General features: G+C 47.5%; 1 protein-coding gene across 4 annotated transcripts in view; it reads right to left on the bottom strand.

Moving 5' to 3' along the window:
- Nucleotides 1-20,173, bottom strand: part of LOC143691563 (fer-1-like protein 4) — a 74,200-nt gene extending 54,027 nt beyond the window's left edge. Inside the window, exons 1-21 of one of the 4 annotated variants that reach the window (XM_077170218.1) lie at nt 20,040-20,173; nt 19,702-19,757; nt 19,221-19,309; nt 19,030-19,129; nt 17,661-17,752; nt 17,446-17,487; nt 17,041-17,205; nt 16,444-16,504; nt 16,191-16,322; nt 15,865-15,927; nt 15,701-15,785; nt 15,297-15,456; nt 14,918-15,101; nt 14,644-14,830; nt 13,670-14,028; nt 13,157-13,265; nt 12,815-12,980; nt 12,595-12,715; nt 12,107-12,207; nt 9,743-9,830; nt 9,555-9,671 (exon numbers count right to left, since the gene is read on the bottom strand). In XM_077170218.1, coding sequence (XP_077026333.1) covers nt 9,555-9,671; nt 9,743-9,830; nt 12,107-12,207; nt 12,595-12,715; nt 12,815-12,980; nt 13,157-13,265; nt 13,670-14,028; nt 14,644-14,830; nt 14,918-15,101; nt 15,297-15,456; nt 15,701-15,785; nt 15,865-15,927; nt 16,191-16,322; nt 16,444-16,504; nt 17,041-17,205; nt 17,446-17,487; nt 17,661-17,752; nt 19,030-19,129; nt 19,221-19,309; nt 19,702-19,757; nt 20,040-20,118 — 2,556 coding nt within the window. In that variant the 5' untranslated portion in view covers nt 20,119-20,173. Of the gene's footprint in view, nt 1-9,554; nt 9,672-9,742; nt 9,831-12,106; nt 12,208-12,594; nt 12,716-12,814; nt 12,981-13,156; nt 13,266-13,669; nt 14,029-14,643; nt 14,831-14,917; nt 15,102-15,296; nt 15,457-15,700; nt 15,786-15,864; nt 15,928-16,190; nt 16,323-16,443; nt 16,505-17,040; nt 17,206-17,445; nt 17,488-17,660; nt 17,753-19,029; nt 19,130-19,220; nt 19,310-19,701; nt 19,768-20,039 lie in introns of all 4 variants that reach the window. The other 3 variants (XM_077170227.1, XM_077170236.1, XM_077170244.1) reach the window with 3 other exon arrangements.
- Nucleotides 20,174-22,657: the final 2,484 nt, after the last annotated feature.

Genomic DNA, 22,657 nt, shown 5'->3' with positions numbered 1-22,657 from the left:
GACAACCCAGACTCCTAGAGTTCAGAACAGGAATGAGACCTTGTAATTCTCTATGGCTTGGTGTAGTGCCTCCCAGGATACAGCTCAGACTACGGTGGGTTGAAAATTAAAAAGTATCAGCAGAAGCTGAGAGAGAAAGCCCCAATGACATCGGCCCTTTCTTTGGAGTTAAGGTATCTTCCTCTGGATGTCTTAACGGCCTTAGACCTGTAAATTTGCAACTTAATAAATTCCCTTTTTAAAAGCCAATATATATATATATATTGATAAGCGTCCCTTGGGAATCTGAAGGGGGGAAAATATATATATATATACTCTCCTACCCGGGAAACCCCGGGTATTCTCCCAACCATTGGGGACTCCCAAGAAAATAGGTCAACTCCTGGATTTTGAGGTTTGCCCTTAGGAAACTTATTTCTGTAGGGGAGAAGCTAAGACTACTCATAACAAGGCCTAAAAGTTGCTTTCAGACTTCCGGGCCAAGATGGCGGCTTAACAAGGTGCGCATTTTAGTTCATCCTCCAGAACAACTACTAAATAACCAGAAACAGTACAGAACAGCTCCCAGAGCCACATCAGTGACCGGACACACAGTGTACCCCAGTCTGGACCAGCTGGACCAGCTGCAAGCCTCCCCCAAACCGTGAGTTCCCCAAGCCGTGGTGGCCAGCGCCCCTCCCCCACAAGCGGCTTCCCAGAGGGGAAAGGAAACAGACTTTACCAGCAGCAGGGGCTGAGCCCAACCAAACACCAATTGTGGCATTAATTAACAAATTCTGACTACCAAAAATAGGCCCCAGCTCAGGTGAACCTGGTCAAAGCGGAGATTGCTCATTTTTGCCCCAGTGCCAAGGGGGCAGGGCTGACAGAAAAAGAAAAAAAGAAGGAAACAGAGGTTTTTGTGGCTGTGCTTCTACAAAGGCTTAACTGCCTTTGAATACAGCAGTGGGGCTTCTTGGGCTGCAATTGCCCCAGGAATAAGCAGAAACAAGCTCGTTTGGGGACTTGTCTGGAGCCTGTACCTTCCCCAAGGGAAGGGTGAAGCCCAGTTCAGGTGGAATTCCTCCCTCAAGGAATTCAGACACCAGGGCTTGGTAATTTGAAGCCATTAAACCCAGCCTACAACCTCTCCTCTGTCTCCACCATGCCCCCAGCAGGGAGAGTCTGCCAAAGTTAAAGGTACCGCATCATCTTATGCTGGTGGGACCTGCAGTCAGACAAGCGCCACATACTGAGTAGGATAAGAAAAACAGAGTCCAGAGACTTCACAGGAAAGTCTTTCAACCTGCTGGGTCAAACCCTCAGGGAAAAGTGATGCAGGTGACTCTTTCCTCTTGACAGAAGGCCAGTTTGGTTTGGGAAAATCTGGCTTGGGTGTATAATACCTAAGTAGACCCTTCTAAGTGTGTGTGTTGAGGGGGGGAAGCACCATACAAGCAGGGAAAGAAACAAGAAAACAAGAACTGAAAAATTTCTCCTCTGTTAAAGAAAACCTAAGCGAGAGGTCCAGATAAAGCTGAACTGAATGTCAAAGAACAGATAGACAACAAATTCATCCAGCAAGAAAACCCTAGATAAAAGAAGTGGAAGCAATCTCCAGAATAAACTAATTAAGGTAATTAAATGCCTAGACACCAGCAAAAAATAACAGATCACACTAGGAAAACTGAAGAGATGGCCCAGTCAAAGGAACAAACCAACAATTCAAATGACATACAGGAGCTGAAACAATTAATTCAGAATATACGAACAGACATGGAAAACTGCATCAAAAACTAAATCAATGAATTGAGGGAGGATATAAATAAGGCAAGGAATGAACAAAAAGATGAAATTGAAAGTCAGAAAAAACAAATCACAGGACATATGGGAATGAAAGGCACGGTAGAAGAGATGAAAAAAAAAAACAATGGAAACCTACAATGGTAGATTTCGAGAGGCAGAAAATAGGATTAGTGAACTGGAGGATGGAACATCTGAAATCCAACAAGAAACAGAAACTATAGGGAAAAAAATGGAAAAATATGAGCAGGGACTCAGGGAATTGAATGACAATATGAAGCACACAAATATATATGTTGTGGGTCTCCCAGAAGGAGAAGAGAAGGGAAAAGGAGGAGAAAAAATAATGGAGGAAATTATCACTGAAAATTCCCAACTCTTATGAAAGACTTAAAATTACAGATCCAAGAACTGCAGCGTACCCCAAAGAGAATAGATCCAAATAGACATACTCCAGGACACTTACTAATCAGAATGTCAGAGGCCAAAGAGAAAGAGAGAATCTTGAAAGCTGCAAGAAAAAAGCAATAGATCACATACAAGGGAAGTCCAATAAGACTATGCGTAGATTTCTCAGCAGAAACAATGGAGGCAAGAAGACAGTGGGATGATATATTTAAATTGCTAAAAGAGAAAAACTGCCAACCAAGAATTCTATATCCAGAAAAATTGTCCTTCAAAAATGAAGGAGAAATTAAAACATTTTCAGACAAAAAATCACTGAGAGAATTTGTGACCAAGAGATCAGCTCTGCAAGAAATACTAAAGTGAGCACTAGAGACAGATATGAAAAGACAGAAGAGAGAGGTGTGGAGAAGAGTGTAGAAAGGAAGACTATGAGTAAAAATAAGGAAAATCAGATATGACATATAAAATCCAGAAAACAAAATAGTAGAAGAAAGTACTACCTGTGCAGTAATAACACTGAATGTTAAACTTCCCAATCAAAAGACATAGACTGGCAGAATGGATTAAAAAACAGGACCCATCTATATGCTGTCTCTACTCAAAGGACATGAGGGAAAAGACACAAACGGATATTTGCACACCAATGTTTATAGCAGCATTATTTGCAAATACCAAGAAATGGAAACAGCCAAAATGTCCATCAACAGACGAATGGCTAAACAAACTGGCATATACATACGATGGAATATTATGCAGCTGTAAGACAGAATAAAGTTATGAAGTATGTAACAACATAGACAGACCTTAAGGACATTATGCTGAGTGAGATTAGCCAAAAACAAAAGGACAAATACTGTATGGTCTCACTGATATGAACTGACATTAGTGAATAAACGTGGAATATTTTGTTGGTAACAGAGACCATCAGGAGATAGAAATAGGGTAAGATATTGGGTAATTGGAGCTGAAGGGATACAGAATGTACAACAGGACTGAATGTAAAAACTCAGAAATGGACAGCACAATATTACCTAACTGTAATACAATTATGTTAAAACACTGAATGAAGCTGCATGTGAGAATGATAGAGGGAGGAGGGCTGGGGCATAAATGAAATCAGAAAGAAAGACAGACGATAAACATTGAGATGGTGTAATCTAGGAATGCCTAGAGTGTATAATGATACTGACTAAATGTACAAATTTAAAAATGTTTTTGCACGAGGAAGAACAAAGGAATGTCATTACTGCAGTGTGCCGAAAATAGATGGTAATGAATATTTCAAAATTTCACCTTATGTGTGAGACTAAAGCAAAAAATGCTTATTTGGTACAAAATTTAAATTTTGACGAGTGCATTTCCTAATGTAACTTATGTAGATAGTTGGTTGAACACCTTAAGTAATGGAACCTTGTATAGGACATGAGATTTTGTTGGTTTGTCCAGGTGATGCCCCGATGAATACCAGAGTGATCTGATCAGGAGTGGAAAAGTATTTGCAAAGTCCCCTTCGGGGAATGGTGAGAACGGGGGAAAACTCAACTTCCCCAAGTTGAATTCTTGATATTCTCACAAGCAGTGTGGACAAATAAAGCTATAGCTGAGCCCCCAGTCTTGGGGTTTGTTCATATGAAATTTAACCCCACAAAGGATTGGTCAAGCCTACTTAAAATTAGGCCTAAGAGTCACCCCCAAGAGAACCTCTTTTGTTGCTCAGATGTGGCCTCTCTCTCCAGCCAACACAACGAGCAGTCTCACCACCCTCCCCCTGTCTACGTGGGACACGACTCTCAGGGGTGTGGACCTTCCTGGCAATGTGGGACAGAAATCCTAGAATGAGCTGAGACTCAGCATCAAAGGATTGAGAAAAACTCTAGAATGAGCTGAGACCCGACCAAACGGGGGAAGAGTGAAATGAGACAAAGTACCAATGGCTGAGAGATTCCAAACAGAGTCGAGAGGTTATCCTGGAGGTTATTCTTACGCATTAAGTAGATATCACCTTGTTATCCAAGATGTAATGGAGAGGCAGGAGGGAACTGCCTGAAAATGTGGAGCTGTGTTCCAGTAGCCATGTTTCTTGATGATGATTGTGTAATGATACAGCTTTCATAATGAGACTGTGTGATTATGAAAAACTTGTGTCTGATGCTCCTTTTATCTATCTTGTCAACAGACTAGTAGAACATAGGGAATAAAAATAAATAATAGGGGGAACAAATGTTAAAACAGATTTAGTTTGAAATGCTAGTGATCAATGAAAGGGAGGGGTAAGGGCTATGGTATGTAAAATTTTTTTTTCTGTTTTCATTTTATTTTTCTGTTGTCTTTTTATTTCTTTTTCTGAATTGGTACAAATGTTCTAAGAAATGATCATGATAATGAATATGCAACAATGTGATAATACTGTGAATTACTGATGATATATGTAGAACAGAATGAGCATATATTCAGAATGTTTGTGTTTCTTTTTTTTAATTAATAAAAAAAATTTTTTTTAAAGTTGCTTCCAATTCTGCAAGAAAAATCACTACCTTTCCCCCTACATGGTACAAGCCATTCATGGGTGAAAATTTCCCTGACAACATGGGGCATGACTCCTGGGGATGAGTTTTGTCCTGGCACTGTGGGATCCACAACACCTTTCTGACCAAAAGGGGGAAAAGAAGTATAATAAAATCAGGCATCAGAGGCCAAGAGCAATCAAATGGAGTCAAGAGGTTGCTCTAGAGGGTGCTGTTATGCAAGCTTCAGTTAGTTTAGTGCCAATTGCTATGGTTTGCTAAACACCAAATCAACCTCACACCTGTTGACTCTTAAGAATACCTGGGGCTCGAACTGAGATTCTATAAAGGTTTCAGGCACTAAGTTCGCCTTCCTGGAACATATGATTCTCAGAGGATTCCTAAGTTAGATAAATCTTGAAACCCAAAGGGACCAGCCTCTCCAGGATTATCAATTAATTACATCTCCCTAACCTTTAGTGTGGCACCTTTTCTTAACATGAAAAAATCAGAACAGGCATTCTCCAAAGATCCCTATAGACTGGGAGAAGAATTAAAGGATAAGGAGGAGGTATAACAGAGAAAATGGGATTAACAAACAAGTACAGCTGCTGAATCACTCTATTAATATTCCTTCTAGCCTCCAGTGTTTTGGAGCAGCTAGAAGGAAAAATCTGAGATGATGGAATGTAGCCTGTGACAAACTCTGGGATCTTCTGAAACTAATTGGAGTGTGCTTTGAAAATAATTGCTTTTTCCCTTTCTTTACTTTGTATATATGTTATATTACACAATTTAAAAGTTTTAAAATATTCGAAAAAGGATAAAAGTAAAGGATTGGTTGGATGTATTGAGGGTATCAATTCCTTACTCTCAAAAACTGGCAATTGAAGCGAAAAAAATTCAAGCATTTATCCTTTCTTAAAAAACTATTTCAGGGGCGGGCCGCGGTGGCTCAGCGGGCAAGAGTGCTTGCCTGCCATGCCGGAGGACCTCGGTTCGATTCCCGGCCCCAGCCCATGTAAAAAACAAACAAACAAACAAAATATAATAAAAACAAGAAAATGTTTAAAGATGTTTCCCTTTCTTCCTCCCTTCCTTCCTTCCATCCTTCCTTCCTTCTCTCTGTCTTTCCTTCCCTTCCTCCCTCTCTCTTAAAAAAAAAAAAAAAAAAAACTATTTCAGGATAAACAACCATAGTTGATGAGGGAAAGTTCTTTACCAAATATTTCAGCTGGTAAATGTGTGTGGGAAAAACATTAGAAAAAAAATCACTATTTTGCAATCCCTAATGAAATAGTTTATTCAGGAAAAGGATAACAATGAATAAAAGGTTGATGGAGAACTTAGCAATGGATGGGTCACTCTGTCACCTCATGAAGACAGAGAATGGGGCCAAGCAGACATTATGTGCTTTCTGATATATTACATTAAATACACAGCACTGAGAAAATATTTTGTCCCAAAATTGAACCTAAATTTAATTAAAGCTTTAGGTTAGAGGAAATATCTGGGAAAGAAGAACGAGTTAAAGGACACCATACAAAAGTAAAGAGATAAATCCAAAATGTGGGGCATTTTATAGGAAAACTGATCTTTTTTTTTCAAAAAAGCAGTGTGTGGGGGAGAAGGGAGAGGGTGGGTAGCTCTAAATTAAAAGAGGCTCTAGAGATTCCACAGCTAAATGATATATATGGACCTTGTTGGATCCTGATTTGCAGCAATCAACTGTAAAAAGATATCTTAGAGACATTTGGGGTATCTGAATATGGACCAGATTACAGCATACCAAAGAATTACTGTCAATTTTGTGAGATGTATTGGCTTTGTGATTTTGAAAGGAAATGTCTATATTATCAAGAAGAATACATATATGCATGTATGAAATGATGTGATGTCTGAGATTTGCTTCAAAACACCTCAGAAGAAAAAAGGAAAGAAAAAAAACATAGAAGGAGTTGATGGAGCAAGTATGGCAAAATTTTGAAAATTAATGAATCTAGGTGACGTCTATGGAAGGGTTTATTTACTATTTTCTGTCTATGTTTGAAAAATTCCACAATTTTTAAAGTATGGGCAAAGATATGGGGTTATAATATCACTGGCAAAAAAAAATAATAATAATATCACTGGCAAAGTAGAATTTAAGATAAAGAACAGGAAATGTTTTTCATGTAATTCTTCAACAATAAAAGGAACATTCATATTAAAGAAAGAAAAAAAAAAAGGAACTGCCACTTGTTCAATTTTGGTGTAGTACCAAAGAAGAATATCTCCAAATATCCAGAATTATCTAAAACGACTATTAAAGCACTCCTCCTTTTTCCTACTTATCTTTGTGAAGTGGATTTTCTTCACAACTTCAGGCAAAACAACATATCACAACAGATTGAATGCAGAAACAAATATGAGAATCCAACTGACTTCTATGAAGCCAAACATTTGCAAAACTGTAAAGCAATATCACTTTTCTCATCAAACTGTTTTTGTTTTGGAGAACATCGTTTCTCATTAAATACATCATATATATTAACATGTAATGAGTTTGTTATTATGTTAAATGCTTTAACAAATAAATATATTTTTAAACATATCAGTCTTAACTTATAAAATTGTAAATATCAAGAGATATCACCCACATAAACAAAAACTCTTTGGGATACTGAACCCAGAAGTTTGAGAATAAGAAAAACGAGAAAAACACTTGCACTTGTATACCAGGGCACGTCCAAAAACAGTCTCGCAAGCATTGTGTCTTATTACTACCATTGGGAACAACCCCCATATCCATCAAAATAAATTATAGTATATTCATACAATGGAATGTTATACAGCAACGAGAATGGACAAACTATGACTACATGCAAAAATATGGATAATCTCCCAAATGTAATATTGAGTAAAAAAAGCAAAAGGGTATAAACAGTACTATATAAAGCTTGAAAAATAGCAAAATTAAATATATTATTTCAGGACACATACATTTAAGCCATAAAATATTTTCAAACAGCTGACAAAGGGAGGTTTTCAATCCAGATAAAGCAAATCTGCACTAAAATGAAATATAAGGTGTCTATCCTGTGTCCCCTTCCAACCCTGTCTTCCAGCCACACATACCTCCACGACTCTGTGCCTTTCACATACACTTCATTCTTTTACATTTGCCAAACACCAAAACTTACCCTTCAAGGCCCACAACCAATATCCAACGCCTCACTGTTTGACCAAGAGGAAATTCTAGTCTCAATGGTGAAAACATCCTGTACCTTTGGGAAGGACTGAACTACAGAGTCAAGCAAAGCTTTGCATTCCAGCTCTGCCATGCACCAGCCACGACATGGTGGGCCAATCAGTTTCCCTCTCCAAGCCTCAGTTTGTACACCTGTCTGATGGAGTAACCTCTTCCCAGGGTTGTTGGGAGGATCACACAAAATAACATATGCTGATGCTTAGCAGAGGTTCTCCAAAAAAGAGAATTCCCCTCACCCTTCACAAGCGTGCTCAGACCTTCAGACCTTCAGGCTTGAAAGGAGGTTATGCCCGATCTTCATCTGAAGAAATCCTGCATGTTCCCTGGATCCCCTGCCAGGCCCTGAGACCCTTCCTCACCCTTAGCTGCTCCAAATGGACTTCAGTCCTGTGCCAGAGCAGTGGTTCCCTGGCACCACTCCACAGGACAAACATTAGGCTACCCCTACTTGTAGGTCTCTGGAATGGCTCAAAAGCTTGGGTAAACAGAGCGATTTGAACAGTGAATAAAAAAGTATTTGCAAAGTCCCCTTCCGGGAATGGTGAGAAAGGGGGAAAATTCAACTTCCCCAAGTTGAATTCTTGATATTCTCACAAGCAGTGTGGACAACCAAAGCTATAGGCTGAAGCCCCCAGTCTTGGGGTTTGTTCATATGAAACTTAACCCCACAAAGGATAGGTCAAGTCTACTTAAAATTAGACCTAAGAGTCACCCCCAAGAGAACCTCTTTTGTTGCTCAGATGTGGCCTGTCTCTCCAGTCAACACAACAAGCAAACTCACCACCCGCTCCCTGTCTATGTGGGACATGACTCCCAGGGGTGTGGACCTTCCTGGCAACGTGGGACAGAAATCCTGGAATGAGCTGAGACTCAGCATCAAGGGACTGAGAAAACCTTCTCCACCAAAAGGGGTAAGAGTGAAATGAGACAAAGTGCCAATGGCTGAGGGATTCCAAACAGAGTCTAGAGGTTATCCTGGAGGTTATTCTTATGCATTAAGTAGATATCACCTTGTTATCCAAGATGTAATGGAGAGGCTGGAGGGAACTGCCTGAAAAGGTAGAGCTGTGTTCCAGTAGCCATGTTTCTAGACGATGATTGTATAATGATACAGCTGTCACAATGTGACTGTGTGATTATGAAAACCTTGTGTCTGATGCTCCTTTTATCTACCTTATCAACAGACGAGTAAAACATACGGAATAAAGATGAATAACAGGGAACAAATGTTAAATTTAGTTTGAAATGCTGGTGATCAGTGACGGGGAAGGGGAAGGGGTCTGGTATGTACGAATTTTTTTCTGTTTTCTTTTTATTTCTTTTTCTGAATAGATGCAAATGTTCCAAGATATGATCATGATGATGAAAATGCAACCATGTGATGATATTGTGAATTACTGATTCTATATGTAGAACGGAATGATCAAAAGTTAGGAATGTTTTGTTTGTTAATTTTTTTAATTAATAAAAAAGTTAAAAAAAAAAGTTAGGAATGTTTGCGTTTGTTTGGTGTTTTTCGGTATTTTTTTAAAAATTTAAAAATTTAACAAAAAAGCTTGGGTAAAGGATACCCAGGGGTGGGAAGCGGAGGGTGGGGAGGTGCACATTACCTCCTGGGACAGGAAGCGCAGTTTTGCCAGGAGCTTCTTGGCCAATGCTACCTTCTCCTGCACGTTGCCCCACCTCAGGTCCCGCAGAAGCCGCAGACCTTGCTTTGCCAACAAGCTCTAGAAGGCAGGGAAAGAGCCTAAGTGGAAGGCCCTAGCCAGGTCCCCCATTCCCTTTCCCTGAACCATACCAGGCTATGCACCAGCAGCTTCCCTCGGCAGCGATCCAGGGTATTGGGTCGGGTCACTGTCCTGCGCTCAGCACCACGGCAAAACTGTCTGCGGTGAGCAGGGTGTGGTTAGCAGGTGGGAGTCAAAGCAGAGAACACTGGCCCTTATAAGCCACTCCCCTGAGAGCAGGTCTCCCACCCTAGGCTCCCTCACAGACTCTCAGTTTTATTCTTAAAAGGGACGTTCTTCCATTCCCAAATTCATGCATGCCAGTATCAATGCTGAGCTGAGCCCTTGCCCTAGAACCCATTAGCATGTAACGATCTACTACCGTGGCTACTCAAAGTGTGGTCCAGAGACCAACAGCATTGGTATCACCTGGGTGCTTCTTAGAAATGCAGCCTCTCAGCTCCCATCTCAGCTCTGCATCAGAATCTGTGCATGTGTACCAGGGCGTTTCGTGGGCACATGACTGAAGTCTAACTCACATATTGCGATGGGAAAATGTATATCGTGTATATGTCATCACAATTAAAAAAAAGAAAAGAAGGAGGAGGAGGAAGATGTGGTTAACTGTACCAACTGCCACTGAGAGACTGAGTAAGATCAGGGCAGAGAAGTAACAACCTACAACCTACTACCTCGTGGCCCCTTGTGATCAGGCTTCTTTGCTGATTTTTCTTCCACCCTACCTGTAAAGGCTGGAGCTCTCCCTGTGCTCAGATTTCGCTTTTCCCTGTTCCCTAGATAATCCAGCCCCACCTTTGTGCTAACAGCTCCAAAATTTGCATTTCCAGCACAGAACTCTAGATTTTCCCAAACTGATTAAAAAATCATGCAAGAGCAATAGAGCTAATCACAGTACACAGCAATGCATAAAAAGTTATTTGATACGGCTTCAGATTCCCCCTCTGCTCCTATCAGACCTTCTCCTCTTGTTTTTCATATCTCAGTAACATCACCTACACAGCTGTACAAATCAAAATCTTCAGTCATTCATGATTCTTCTTTGCACTTTTCCTCATCCTCCACTCCTAGCCATCAGTCCTGAGGTATCACCTCCAAACTCCAGAAAAGCTCTTAAACCCATCCACTTCTCTCCATCTTCACTGCACCCACCCTGGATTCAAGTTACCTCTTATCTAGATTATTTCAGTAGCCTTCTTATGACTCTTGCGGCTTCCTCTTTTGCACCACCCTTTCCCTGACTGATCCTTTTTCAAGACGAGTTAGAGTATGTCCCTCCTCTTTTCAAAACTTTCAGTGTCTCCCCATCTTACTCAAAGAATCCAAATTATTACAATGCCCTACCAGGCTCCCGTATGCTCCTTCACTTCCACCCTCCAATCTCATTCACTCTCTTGTTCATTCTGCTTATTACACTGGTTTCCTTGTTCTTCCTCAAGCTGCAAGCACGCTTTCACATCAAGGTCTTTGCACCCCTGTCCCTCTGCCTCAAATGCCCTTACAGGTAGGCCCTGCTATGTCATCTTCTTGATGTCACCTTCTCAGTGAGACCTTCTCTCATTAACCTTTCTAAAATTGTAGCACCTCTCCCAAACACTTTGCTTTATTTTCCTCCTTAAAACGTATCTTTATCCTACTCCTTATATTTCTACATCATTGCTTACATATTTATTATCCTGTGTCTACACACACACACCAGAAGGTAAGCTCCAGGAACTTTTGTAGGCAGGAAAGTTTTATCACTACTCCCTGTGCCTAGAACTATGCCTAGCATAAGTGCCATACATTTTTATTGAATAGATACATTACTATTTTGAGTAGAGAATTAGAAAAAATACTGAAGTGCCTGGAGTAGGATATAGAATTCAGGGTAGTGAAGGTCAAAGATGGAAGCAACTAAATGTTTATGTGCTTAAGGTAATGATTTGGTAACTAGGGACCAGCTGATGCAGGAGAGAAAGTAGACCATTCGTCCAGGTAAAAGGAGATGAAATCAAGATCACAGCTGCGGCTTTCTGAGCAGGGTTACTTCCTGCAGGAAGGAAGGAGAATGGATGAATGCAACTGCTGGCAAAATGGTAGACTGGATGGAGGAAAGGTGAGAATTCCATTTTCTCTGAGAGGTAGGAGAGAAGGTCATAAGTTGGAACAAATGTGGAGAAAAGGAGGCGAGGCCTGAGGACAGAGAAAAAGGCCTAAGCATCTAGGAGTGTGGGAAGAGCAGCAGTGGGCCAAAGGACTTCCCGACCCCAATAATCTCCATCAGCATCTCCATACTGCTCTCTCAATATGGACAATCAACTCTCATTCTTCTGTAAAAAGCTGAGCAAACATGGCTTCAAGCCCCTCTTGGATCCATGCTGCCTCCCAAGTCTCCCTCACCCTGGAGGTGAATAGGTGAGGGGCACTCGGCTCACCGGCTCCCAGCCACCAGCTCTTCCAGCGCCTGCCTGAGCCTCGCGCAGGCGCCTGGTCCCGGCCTGCGCTGTAGCGTCTCAACCTCCAGTAGCCCCTGGTCCTGCGCAATTAGCAGAAAGGGTCCATTTTAAATGGGCTTCCTTCGGACCACACCCCATATTGGGGCTCTGCCTCTCACCACCACACCTCAGGACCCGTCCCTTTTTTTGGGTCCAGCTTGTTAGAGTTTCCACTTTTCTAGTCCTTTCTGGCTCCATCAGTGTGGAGTTCGGCCCCATCTCCCTTGCCCCTCGCCTCCGAGGAACCCAGAGATGTGCTCCTAGCCTCCGCCCTCTGGCTTAGAACCAACGAGGTGTTGGCTCCCTTATGCTCCACCCACTTGCCCAGCCCCAGAGCACCCACCCAAGGCCAAGGAACCCCAGGTGTGCCCCTCGCCAGCCCTTTCTCGCCCCGCCTCTCTCCCTGCGGGCCTCGGCGCTGCCCTCACCAGCCGCTCAGCCACTTTGCGCACACAATTGCTGCTCTGCAGGCGCCAAGTGTGGTCCTCCCAGCGGCTCCAAACGCGCACACACGGCTTGCGGTGACGCAGGGGCAAGCAGAAGTACGGTCTGGTCCGGACCAAAAGGAGCAGGGGCTATAGACGACAGTCCTGCCCCCCCAGCCCGGGACATCCCAGGGCCTTCCTCGCAACCACAGGGAGCACTCACCCGCTGCCGTCCATGGGCTCCGGCCACAGGGCAGGGGTCCCCAATTTCTCCTCCGGGCCAGAGTCCGACTCCAGCAGAGGCTGCGCCTCCACATCCACGCCCTCCGCTCCCTCCCCGGCCCTGGGCCCTCTGCCCAATTGCTGCTCCTGACAGCAGCCCGCATGACCTGGCCAGAGCAGTAAGAGTCAGTGAACCCCAGGCCCGAGGGCCCAACCCCTCCCTCAACCTCCTCTGCCTCAACAGAAGTCTCGAACTACCCTTATTGAGTCACAACCCCATTCAGAGGTCTAAGTCCGAAACCCTTTGACCCATGACCTTCAGGGGTTATGCTGGACCACACACCAATGGAGATCTCGAAGTTGATGGGCTGCCGGGCCACGCTGCGGTCAATCATTGTGGCCTCGAAAAGCACACCGAAGAGCAGGAAATCTTCGCAGGGGGCCAGCGCGCCCTGGGGAAGGCGGGTCAGGCTGGAGCAGCCCTCACCCTCCCAGGGAACAAGCGGGGCTACCCTCGGCTGCAATGCTCGCAGAAAGACTTTGCAATCGGGGCTCTGAGGAGTCACTGCAGGTATCCTACCGCCCTCTCTGCTTCTTGCAGCCTCGACCCATTGGGCCCAGGTCCTTGTCCCATCTGGCCCACCTCTGGATGGTCAGGCTACCACACGTGTGGATAGACACACCAGTTCATGTGTGCACACGCTGCAGTCTTTACCAAGCCTCCAAAATTGAGCCCCTCCCTCCCCCACATCCATGGTTTTTAATGCCTGAAAACACCCTCCAGAGGAAGTTGCTCTTTGAGGTGGGTGTGCAAGCTCAGAGTGACCCTGCCCCTTGACTAAGTCCCAGCCCCCACCTCTGGCAGCGGCAGCAACTCCTCCACCTCCACCTCCATCGCACTAGGAATCTCGGGCCCCTCCACACTGGAGCTGGCGTCCAGGGGCTGTGGCACCCCGGTCGTAGCCCGGCCCCGCCTGGCTTTCTTCTTCTTGCCTGTGAGCCGGGAGAGCCTGGACCCCTGTGCGGCCTGAGGAGGCTCGGGTTCCGCTCTCCCTTCGAACACCTCCATGGACACAGACACCAGCAGGCGGCCGCGGAACCAAACACCTTGGCCAAGGCCTTCATTGAGACTTTGAAGACCATCCCGGAGCGCCCCGCTAGGGGGCGAGCCATAGAGGGGCACCCAGGCCGGGCCGAAGGTGGGGTTAAACCCCGCTGCAGGGGCAAGAACAGTTTTGGGAGGAAGCACGGGGCAGGTGGGTGCTGGGTCAGTCTATACACCACACCCTCATCTTCTCTAAGTCCTGAGGGTGCGGTGGATGTGGGGGACTTGGGCCTCGGCCGCTCTGGGAGGGAAAGAGGAGTGTACGGAGAGCTGTGGAAACCCAGCCAGCCCAGCTCCCAAAGAGCTCCTGGAGACGGGTGGGGGCGGGGGGAGGACTGGGGCGGGGCAGGCAAGGGGTCGGGGTGAACCGAGACGGGTGGGCGAGGCTTGTTTATAGTGTGGTAAATCTGCCGGGAGAACTCAGCTGGATTATTACTGATAACGCGGCTGGGGTCGGGACTTTGCCAACCGAGCCAGATAGAAGGAGGGATTTGTACGCTCGGGGCGACCAGCCTGAAGCACAGTGTGCTCTGTGAGGTGCCTGGGGCTTAGCTAACGCGGAGCTTGGTCGGGAGGATGGAGTTTGCGGGCCCGGGTAGAACTTAGGGCGAGGTCGGCGCCCCGAGGGGCCGCCGTGAGTTGAGGGCGGCGTTTGCCGCGGGGGTGGGCACCGAGGGCAGCCAGGGCCCAGGCAGGGGCAGCCAGCACGGGGCTGGTGGGCTCACCAGCGCGGCCCGGGTGCGAGATGTGCCTCAGGTCTAGTACGTGCGTGGCGACGATCCCGTCGACCAGGGGCGCGTCGTCGCGCAGCTGCAGACGGAGGCCGCGCGTGAGCGGCGGGAAGAGCTCCACGAAGCTCAGCTGCTCGTTCCACTCGGGCGCCGCCGCCGCGACGCGCACTGACGTCTCGCCCTGCGGACCGCAGAGTCCACAGGCGGAGAGGGGTCCGCGTGGGGTCCCGGCCCAAGCCGCGGCGGAGTGAGAAAGGGAGGGGCTTACCTGCTGTCCCAGGAAAGACACCCGCACGTAGGGGTCCATGAGGACGCGCTGGTCGTGCAGAGCGCGAGCCAGGCTGCCCAGCAGTCCCGGGCGCAGTGTGGGAAGGCCCTCCGCCCGGTACACACGCACGCGGAGCCGCGCCCACGGCCTCACCGCCGGCACCCCGCGCGGCAGGAGCAGGTTCCTGCCCACAGCGCGGAGCTGAGCATCCAGAAGTCGGGGTCTCCGTCCCGCCCACCCGCGCGTCAAGGCCTCGCCCGACAGCTCGGCCGCCCGCCCCGTCGAGGCCACTCCCACCGCGCGCAAACCTAACGTGTCCTCGAGGCTTTGCTGGCCAGCGCGGTTCCCACTCTCCCCTCCCCACCTCACCCCGGCTCACTTCTCAATGTCCGAACTGTGCCCGGGGTCCGGGGGTGGCAACGGAGGAGGCAGGTCCCCGCGCGCCTTCACCGACAAGGTGACTTTGACGAAACCTTTGGTCCCGGCGCGCGTGTCCCGGGGGTCGTGCAGCGGAGCCCATTTCTGGTAGAAGTAGCCATCTGTGGGCAGAGGGGTGGGGCCGGAGGTCGGCGGAGACCCGTGGGCTGCGCGGGGCGGTCGCGGGGCTTTGGGGTGGCCAATCGCCGGGGTTTCTGTCCGGCTCGGCAGAAGGATCGCGTGCGCAAAGAGGTCAGCCTTCGGCGGGAGAGCACTCTCAGAAGTTAGCTTATAGGGGTCGGTGAGGGGCCAATGCCGAGACGATCAATTTCCCGGTCCTTATCTCAAGAGGGGCGGGTTCGGTACCTGGCTGGTCGAAGACCACGCCCAGGTCCATCCTGAAGGTGCCTATCCGGTTGGCCATAAAGGGGAGGGCCTGCGAATGGAAAGCCTGGAGGGAAAAGGTGTTAGTTCTGGAATTGCGACACCCGCCTTCTCTGATAGAAACCTCCCACCTCGAGCCCTCTCACCGTGATCTCCAGCAGCAAGTCTTGGATGTGATCCCGGGTCTCAAGAAATTCGAACAGGAAGTACTGGGTTGAGGCGGGAAGAAGAGAGAGAGGTTGTATGTGAAGAATTCACACCAGTCCACCCTGCCCTTTGCAAAGCGAACCCGCGTTCCCCTAGATGGCCCTTCTTTGCTTCTTTTCGCTCACTAAGCCCGGGCCATCCTGAGGCTGTTCACCTCAGGCATGCCCCTCGGTGCAATTTCCTAGACCACGTCCCCTCTGAGGCTGTTCCCATCCTGGGTCCCGCCTTATCTCTAAAGCGCGTCCTCTTTCTCGGTAATGCCCACCTCGTTGTAGAAGGGGCAATTGGTCCCGCGCTGCGTGGCAGTCACTCGACGCTGCTCCCCGACACGCACGGCCACATAGGGGTTAATGTTGATCCCAACTAGCTTCTGGGCCTCCAGCACCGTCACCCCCACCTGTGAGTAGGGAAGGAGGAGGGAAGGAGCCAAGCCTGGCCTGGTAGCCAGGAGGAAGGTGTGTGAAGGTGGGGTTGTTCTCCCTGAAGAGAGGGGAGAATCCCTGGAAGGGGAGTGGTACCTGGAAGTCCTGGGCTCTAGACACGGGCAAAGGGTCCCCACGGGACAGGCCCCGGGCTCTGCTGCAGGAAGGATTGAGGTCAGCTCCATTCGACCCTCCTTCTCTTAGCCCCTCACCCCCACCCCGCCTGCCCTGCCCCTCCCCCATGCTCATTGCTAGGGGTGTGATCTCTCCCTCTGATTTTTTGGATTATGAGTCCTTAGGGTTTTGTCTTGCCTCCTTCCCATCTGACACCCAGCATTTGACTAATTTCTGGAGCCCTGAAGCCATACAGTCACTCAACAAATATTTATTGAACCTGCCATGTGTCAGCGCTGTTATAGGTACTACAGACACTTGCAATAAGCAAAACAGACAGAATTCCTTGCCCTCTTGAAGTTCTCATCACCTACTTGGGCCCCAGGAGCTGTGTGTGAGCCAGTGTAACTGCATGTGAGAGTGTGGCAGTGTCTATGCCTTGCCTTGGGGTGAGTATCCTTGACCTCAGGCTGTCCACCCCTCACCTGTACCCTGGACCGTGTGTTTGTGAGCATGGGTGGGTGTGGGTCTGCATGTGAGGAAGTGACTTGGGAGCAGGTATGCAGCAGGTAAAGTTACCTCTTGAGGGGGCTGAACACGACACCAGAAAGCTCCTCATCAGACTCTTCGTCCAGCTCCAGCTCCAGGTCCAGCTCGTTCTCCTCACTGTCCTTCTGGCCTAGGCCCCCAGCTAGCCTGCGGCCCAGAGCCACTGCCCGCCGCTCCAGCCGGGCCTCCCCAGGACTGATAGGAAAGGCCTTCAAGGGACATGTCTGAGCCCTGTCACCCACCTCTAGGTACTCCCCGATTTCTCTGACCCTAGGACTGACCCCTGATTCTGCAACTGACCCTAAAACTGACCACTTGACGCTGGAAGCAACCCCTCGATTCTAGAACTGACTCCTGACTCTTGGACTAGACCCAGCACTGGCTCCTGACCTCCAGACTGACCCCGTTGGTCCCAGGTAATTCCCACATACTTACTCCAATTCCTGGAAACCCACATTGGGGATGATCAGCTCTGAGCTGGAAGGAGTGGAAATGAGAGGTATGAGGGGGCCCGGCCTGCTACAAAGTGCAACCTAGTCAGCAAGGGTCCCCATATACAGCAAATCCAGAGTGGAATTGGGTACCACTCCTCCCTCCCCAGAGCCCTCCCCAGGACCACCAGGCCTTGTTTAAATTAGTGTGAGGGTTACCTGTCTGGGGTGGGTACCCCAAAGTCTTCCTCTGCCCAGACCCCAGTTGCCCCTTCTGGAGGCTGGTATTTCAGGTCAAGCTCTACCTGGATCTGAAACAGATACACAGTGTCCCCTAGGGGCCCTAGAACTGCTCTTGGATTAAGATAAGCCCAAAGACAGTACCTTTTGCCCTATCTGAACAGAGACCCTCCTGGCCTACATGTATTGTGACTTGTGTTCTTTTCTGATCCTTAATAATATTGACTACCCACAACCTATTAAAAATTTAATATGTGCAAATGACCTGTGGAGGGGGCTGAACACGACACCAAAATTCGCTCACTGCTTTTGGAAATTCCTTACAGTGAACTCCACAGCTCTGACGTTCTGGCCCCCACCCACCTTTTCAGCCCCATCTCATACCAGGATCTGCTCCTGCTCTGTACCCCAAGTTATCTCACTCAGAGCACTGGGCTTTTGCATATATCAGCCCCTCTGCCTAGAACACTTCCCTCCCAATCAGTTAACTCCTATCATCCTTCAGTTCCCAGTTCAAGCACTTTTTCACCAGGAAACCTTTTCTGACCCATCAGCAGATCACACGCCCCTGTTATACTCTCTCAGCCCTCTAAGAGCTTTTTTGTAGCACCTGCCAGCTGCAATTTTACATTTATTTGTATGAGTATTTGTTGAATGTTTGTCTTCCTTTTTTTGAATAGGGAGCTCAAGAAGGGCAAATCTGGTTGTTCACTATTGAATCCTCATTGTTAGCTCAGCACTTGGCTTATGGTAACGACTCAATAAATAAAAACAGACTGAAGGGTGGGCCATGGTGGCTCAGCAGGTAAGAATGCTTGCCTGCCAAGCCCAAGGACCCGGGTTCGATTCCTGGTGCCTGCCCATGTAAAAAAAAAAAAGAAAGAAAGAAAGAAAAAAAAAAACAGACTGAATAAATAAAAAGATGACTCGTATTTTGTAGATGAGGAAACAGCTTGGAGAAGCTAAATAACTTGTCCAAGTTCTCACAGCTGGTAAGCAGCCATCAGGATTCAAATCCAAGTCCATTTACATGCTTCATAGAAAACTAGGAAACCCCAGCCAGGTTCATCTTTGTCTCCCACAAGATTTGAGCCCAGTGCAGAGTCAGGGAGAGTCTTAGAACTCCTCACCTGTCCCATCACCAGTCTTCTGGCCTTCAGAGCTCAACCTGGATTTTGGCCCTTGTGGACCTTACGTAAGGAGTGGTTGAATGAAAGGAACCCTGGCTAGGCGGCCTTGTTACCACTCCCATCTGGGTTTTGGGTTTTCCCCTCTGAGAAATGGAACCCTCTATCTAAACAGATATCTTAGACTTGGGGGAGTCGGGTTGGGAGCTGGTGTTACCCACCTGAGACACTCGCAGGTTTTCATCTACTAGGGCTTCCTGCAGCACCAAATGCCCAGCACTCTCTAGCTGCTGCAGAGAGATCACCAGGGTCCCCAGAGACCTGGGAGAGTGACATAGAGCAGGAGAATGACCCAAGAAAATGGCACCAAGCCACCCCCACCTGCATCCCTGACTCCCCCAATACTACCTACCTGGAGCTGAACACACGACTGTAGTTGGCCACCTGTACAGAAAGGCACTCCCCAGCTAGTGGAGCCCCATAGTGTGGCCAATGAAACAGCTGGGGATAGGGGAAAACTTGTGACATTCAGGGCTGGGCTGACCCTGACTCACAATCCAGAACCTACTCCCAACCCCAACCCATGGGCCAGTCTTCCAAACTTGGAGGTAAATTCTAGGACTGACCACCTAAACCTGGAATTGATACCCCAACATGTGGTTGACTCTAAACTAGGGTTGTTCTGGGGCTAACTAACAACCAAGAACTAATCCCCTCAGCCTTGGAACTGATGTCCCAAACTGGGCCTGATCTCTTAAGCCTGAGACTGATCCCACCTCCTGAGAGTATGCCACTCAAAACCCACCTGAAACCCAAGACTAACCCAAACCCCAAGATGGACTTGGATGGGGGACAGACCTGCTTTTCCCCATCCAGGAACCAATCACACTGACCTCATTGATATCTGCTTCTTGACCACAATGAATTCTCCTCGTTTTCTGGGTAAAACCTGCTCAGAACTGAAGCTAGTTATTAATCAGCCCTTCCCCCACAGAAACAGATCATTTGTCCCTCCTCCCTTGGACCAGGGTCCAGTTCCCCTGGACTCACATTCAAAGAAATGTCTCAGTAGAAAATGGGGAGGGAAGGAGGCAGAGGGCTGGAGATATTGGACTTGGGGAGAAAGGGAACAGGCTTAAGAGATGGTGAGGGACTGGGTTGGGAGCCTAGAGAAGGGAGAAACAAGAGCCCCTAAATCCAAAAATCCTTAGAGTACCCTTTTAGGCCTCACCCCGAAAGCTGAGCTTCACTTGTCGGTCATGGGTGCCTGGCAGCCCTGTCAACCGCCGCAAACACACCGTCAGAGCCATGGTCCCAATGCCACTGGCTCTCCACTCTGCCTGGCTGATCTCCTGACCACTTGCCCACCCACCTGAATCGCCTCTGACTCATTGGACTCACCCAACAGGTTCAGCAATCCCTGCCCTTTGATCAAACATACAGGCAGTAGGCCTGGGGGTCATATGTGTGGAAGGAGTAATAGGACTGACAGATAGGGGTAATGGCCTTATAGTCAGCTCAGTACACCCTGCCTGCACCAGCTTCTGGCTAGCAGAACTGCTTCAGCCTCTATCACATCTTTGTGGGGTGGGAGCTGGGATGGGGTGAGGACTGAGGGAAGGGGAGAGGACCCTAGTGTGGTTCCTGATGGTCTATGAGGCTTTAAGGGTATGAATCTCATGTTGTTCCTTGTTCATATTTCTGTCGCCAGTGCCCAGCTCAGGGCTTGGCATGTGGTTGGTTTAGAGAAATTCAGCCTCAAAACATTGGTTGACTAAATGGATGGATTAGCAAATGAATCCTCTAACGCACAGCATTAGTGCAATTGGCATTCAACACCTTTACAGAGTGGGTGAATTAGTGATTGAATGTAAGTATTCTATATACGTCTTGACGCCAGAGGTCCTTAATTTCTAGGATCATAGAGTTATCATACATGGGCTCGAGGGAGTCTGCAAACCCTTGGAAATCTGAAAAATACTGAGCATGTGTGGATTTTTCTGGACATAGGGCTCCTAACTGAGGTTAATAATCCTTAACCAGATCTGCAATACTTTTGTTGAATGAAGAAATGAATGTATTCCCCAGTCTGAACCCATAATAGATGACATTAATTATGTGTTAAGTACATTTCATGGCCAACCACTTAATCATTCTATTTAATGAGACATCATGTGTGCAGGACTTGTGCTGTGCTCTCCTGGAGGCAGGGGGTGGGGAGTGCAGCCATAGAGGTGAATCAGATATGTTATCTGTCTTCCAGAAGCTTCGTGGGCTCTGAAAACTCATAAGGCCTAGAAAGACTGCAGTCACTAACTATCAGAGTGTTTTTGTTTTTTTTTTAATAGGCGTAGAGGACAGGAGTTGGGAGCAGGCAGTGGGGAAGAATGCTGGGTGTGTTCTGGGACCTGTGATTTGTTGTTTGGCCTGAGTATGAGGAATGTATCGGGCAAAGCAGCAGATAAGATTAGACAGGGTCACAGGAACTGGGTCTTGCTGTGTGGCCTTGAGCCAGATTTGTTCCCTCCTTGTACTTCAGTTTCTCCTGCTCACACCTGGGGTTGGAAATCCTGGTCTACCTATTCCCCAATTGTTGGGAGCTCCAAAACACCTGGCAAGAGCAATGGGTTGGCCCTAAGCAAGGGCCAGGTTAGACCCCCCAGGCCCTCAGATCCTGTAGAGAAAGCTTCACCACCCCATTTGACACAGGGGACCCTGGGACCCAAAGGAATTCATGATCAAAAAGGAAACAGGGCGGGAGCAGAGGGGACCAATTTTTAGCTTGCAGTGCTTTGGCCTCCCCTCCCTCTCCCTTCCTGGGCCCTGTGGCATCTAATCAAGCACAGCATCTAATCTCCATCCCTCTGGGGACTGGCCCAGGCACCTCCCTTCCGGGCTGAGACAGAGCCTGGCAGGTTCTCCTTGTGCTTCAACTCCTCTAAAAACTGCCACCTCCACTTCCTAACATTCCAGGGAAGATGTGATGTGGCAGAAAAGGTGCTGAGCTGGAGGGGAAGTTTTTGGAATTCTAATAAAAAACCAGGCATTGGGTGGTCTCAAGGAAATTCTTTTCCCTCTCCAGACCTGTCTGCCTAGCCACATAATGCACTCAGGATACACACTGCATTGCTTTTCAAAGCATCCTTAACCAGGATCAGACATGTGATTGTTAAAAATACACATTCCTTGGCCCACTCCAGAAATGCAGGAAGTTTGGGAATCTCTGGTCTCATGGCTGTGACCATCTGTGATTGCTCATTGGCTGGCTCAGGTGTGTGGTCTGAGTGGGGGTGATTGGTCAATGCTGAGTCCTCAACCCACAGACCTTTGGGGAATAAGGGTCTGAGGGGTGGGAATTGGTGGCAGGACCCACAGATCCGAAGGTCAGTGTTCTCTGGTCTCATGACTAAGATGTAGAGGAAAGGCCTGCACATCTTGCAGAGAAAAACAGATCGAAATTTTCTCTAGAAGAGTTCTAGATGATTCCTGCCCCGTCTAATACATTCATTCATTCATTCACTAATTTCTATTGAGCGCCTATTACGGGCCAGGCTTATCGAGGTGCTGGAGGTTACAGTAGTGAACAAAACACAAAAATCCTACCCTCATAAAGTTTACTTTCTTCTAGTGGGGATGACAGGCAATAATGAAATAAATATATGACATGCTAGTGATAAGTGAGAGGAGAACAGTAAAGGGAATCGAAAAAATATGCTCGGTGCAATTTCAGACAGGGTGTTCAGGGAAGTGCTGTGATATCATTGCTTGCTTTATAACGTCAGAATGAGTAAAAAGGGGCTGCCATGGCTCCCAGTGACGTCGCGGCCAGCTCTGTGGCGCCAGTTAGGA

This window comes from Tamandua tetradactyla, chromosome 1, assembly GCF_023851605.1.
Source record: "Tamandua tetradactyla isolate mTamTet1 chromosome 1, mTamTet1.pri, whole genome shotgun sequence".
NCBI classification, from domain to species: Eukaryota; Metazoa; Chordata; class Mammalia; order Pilosa; family Myrmecophagidae; genus Tamandua; species Tamandua tetradactyla.
This window is presented reverse-complemented; position numbering and strand designations above follow the sequence as displayed.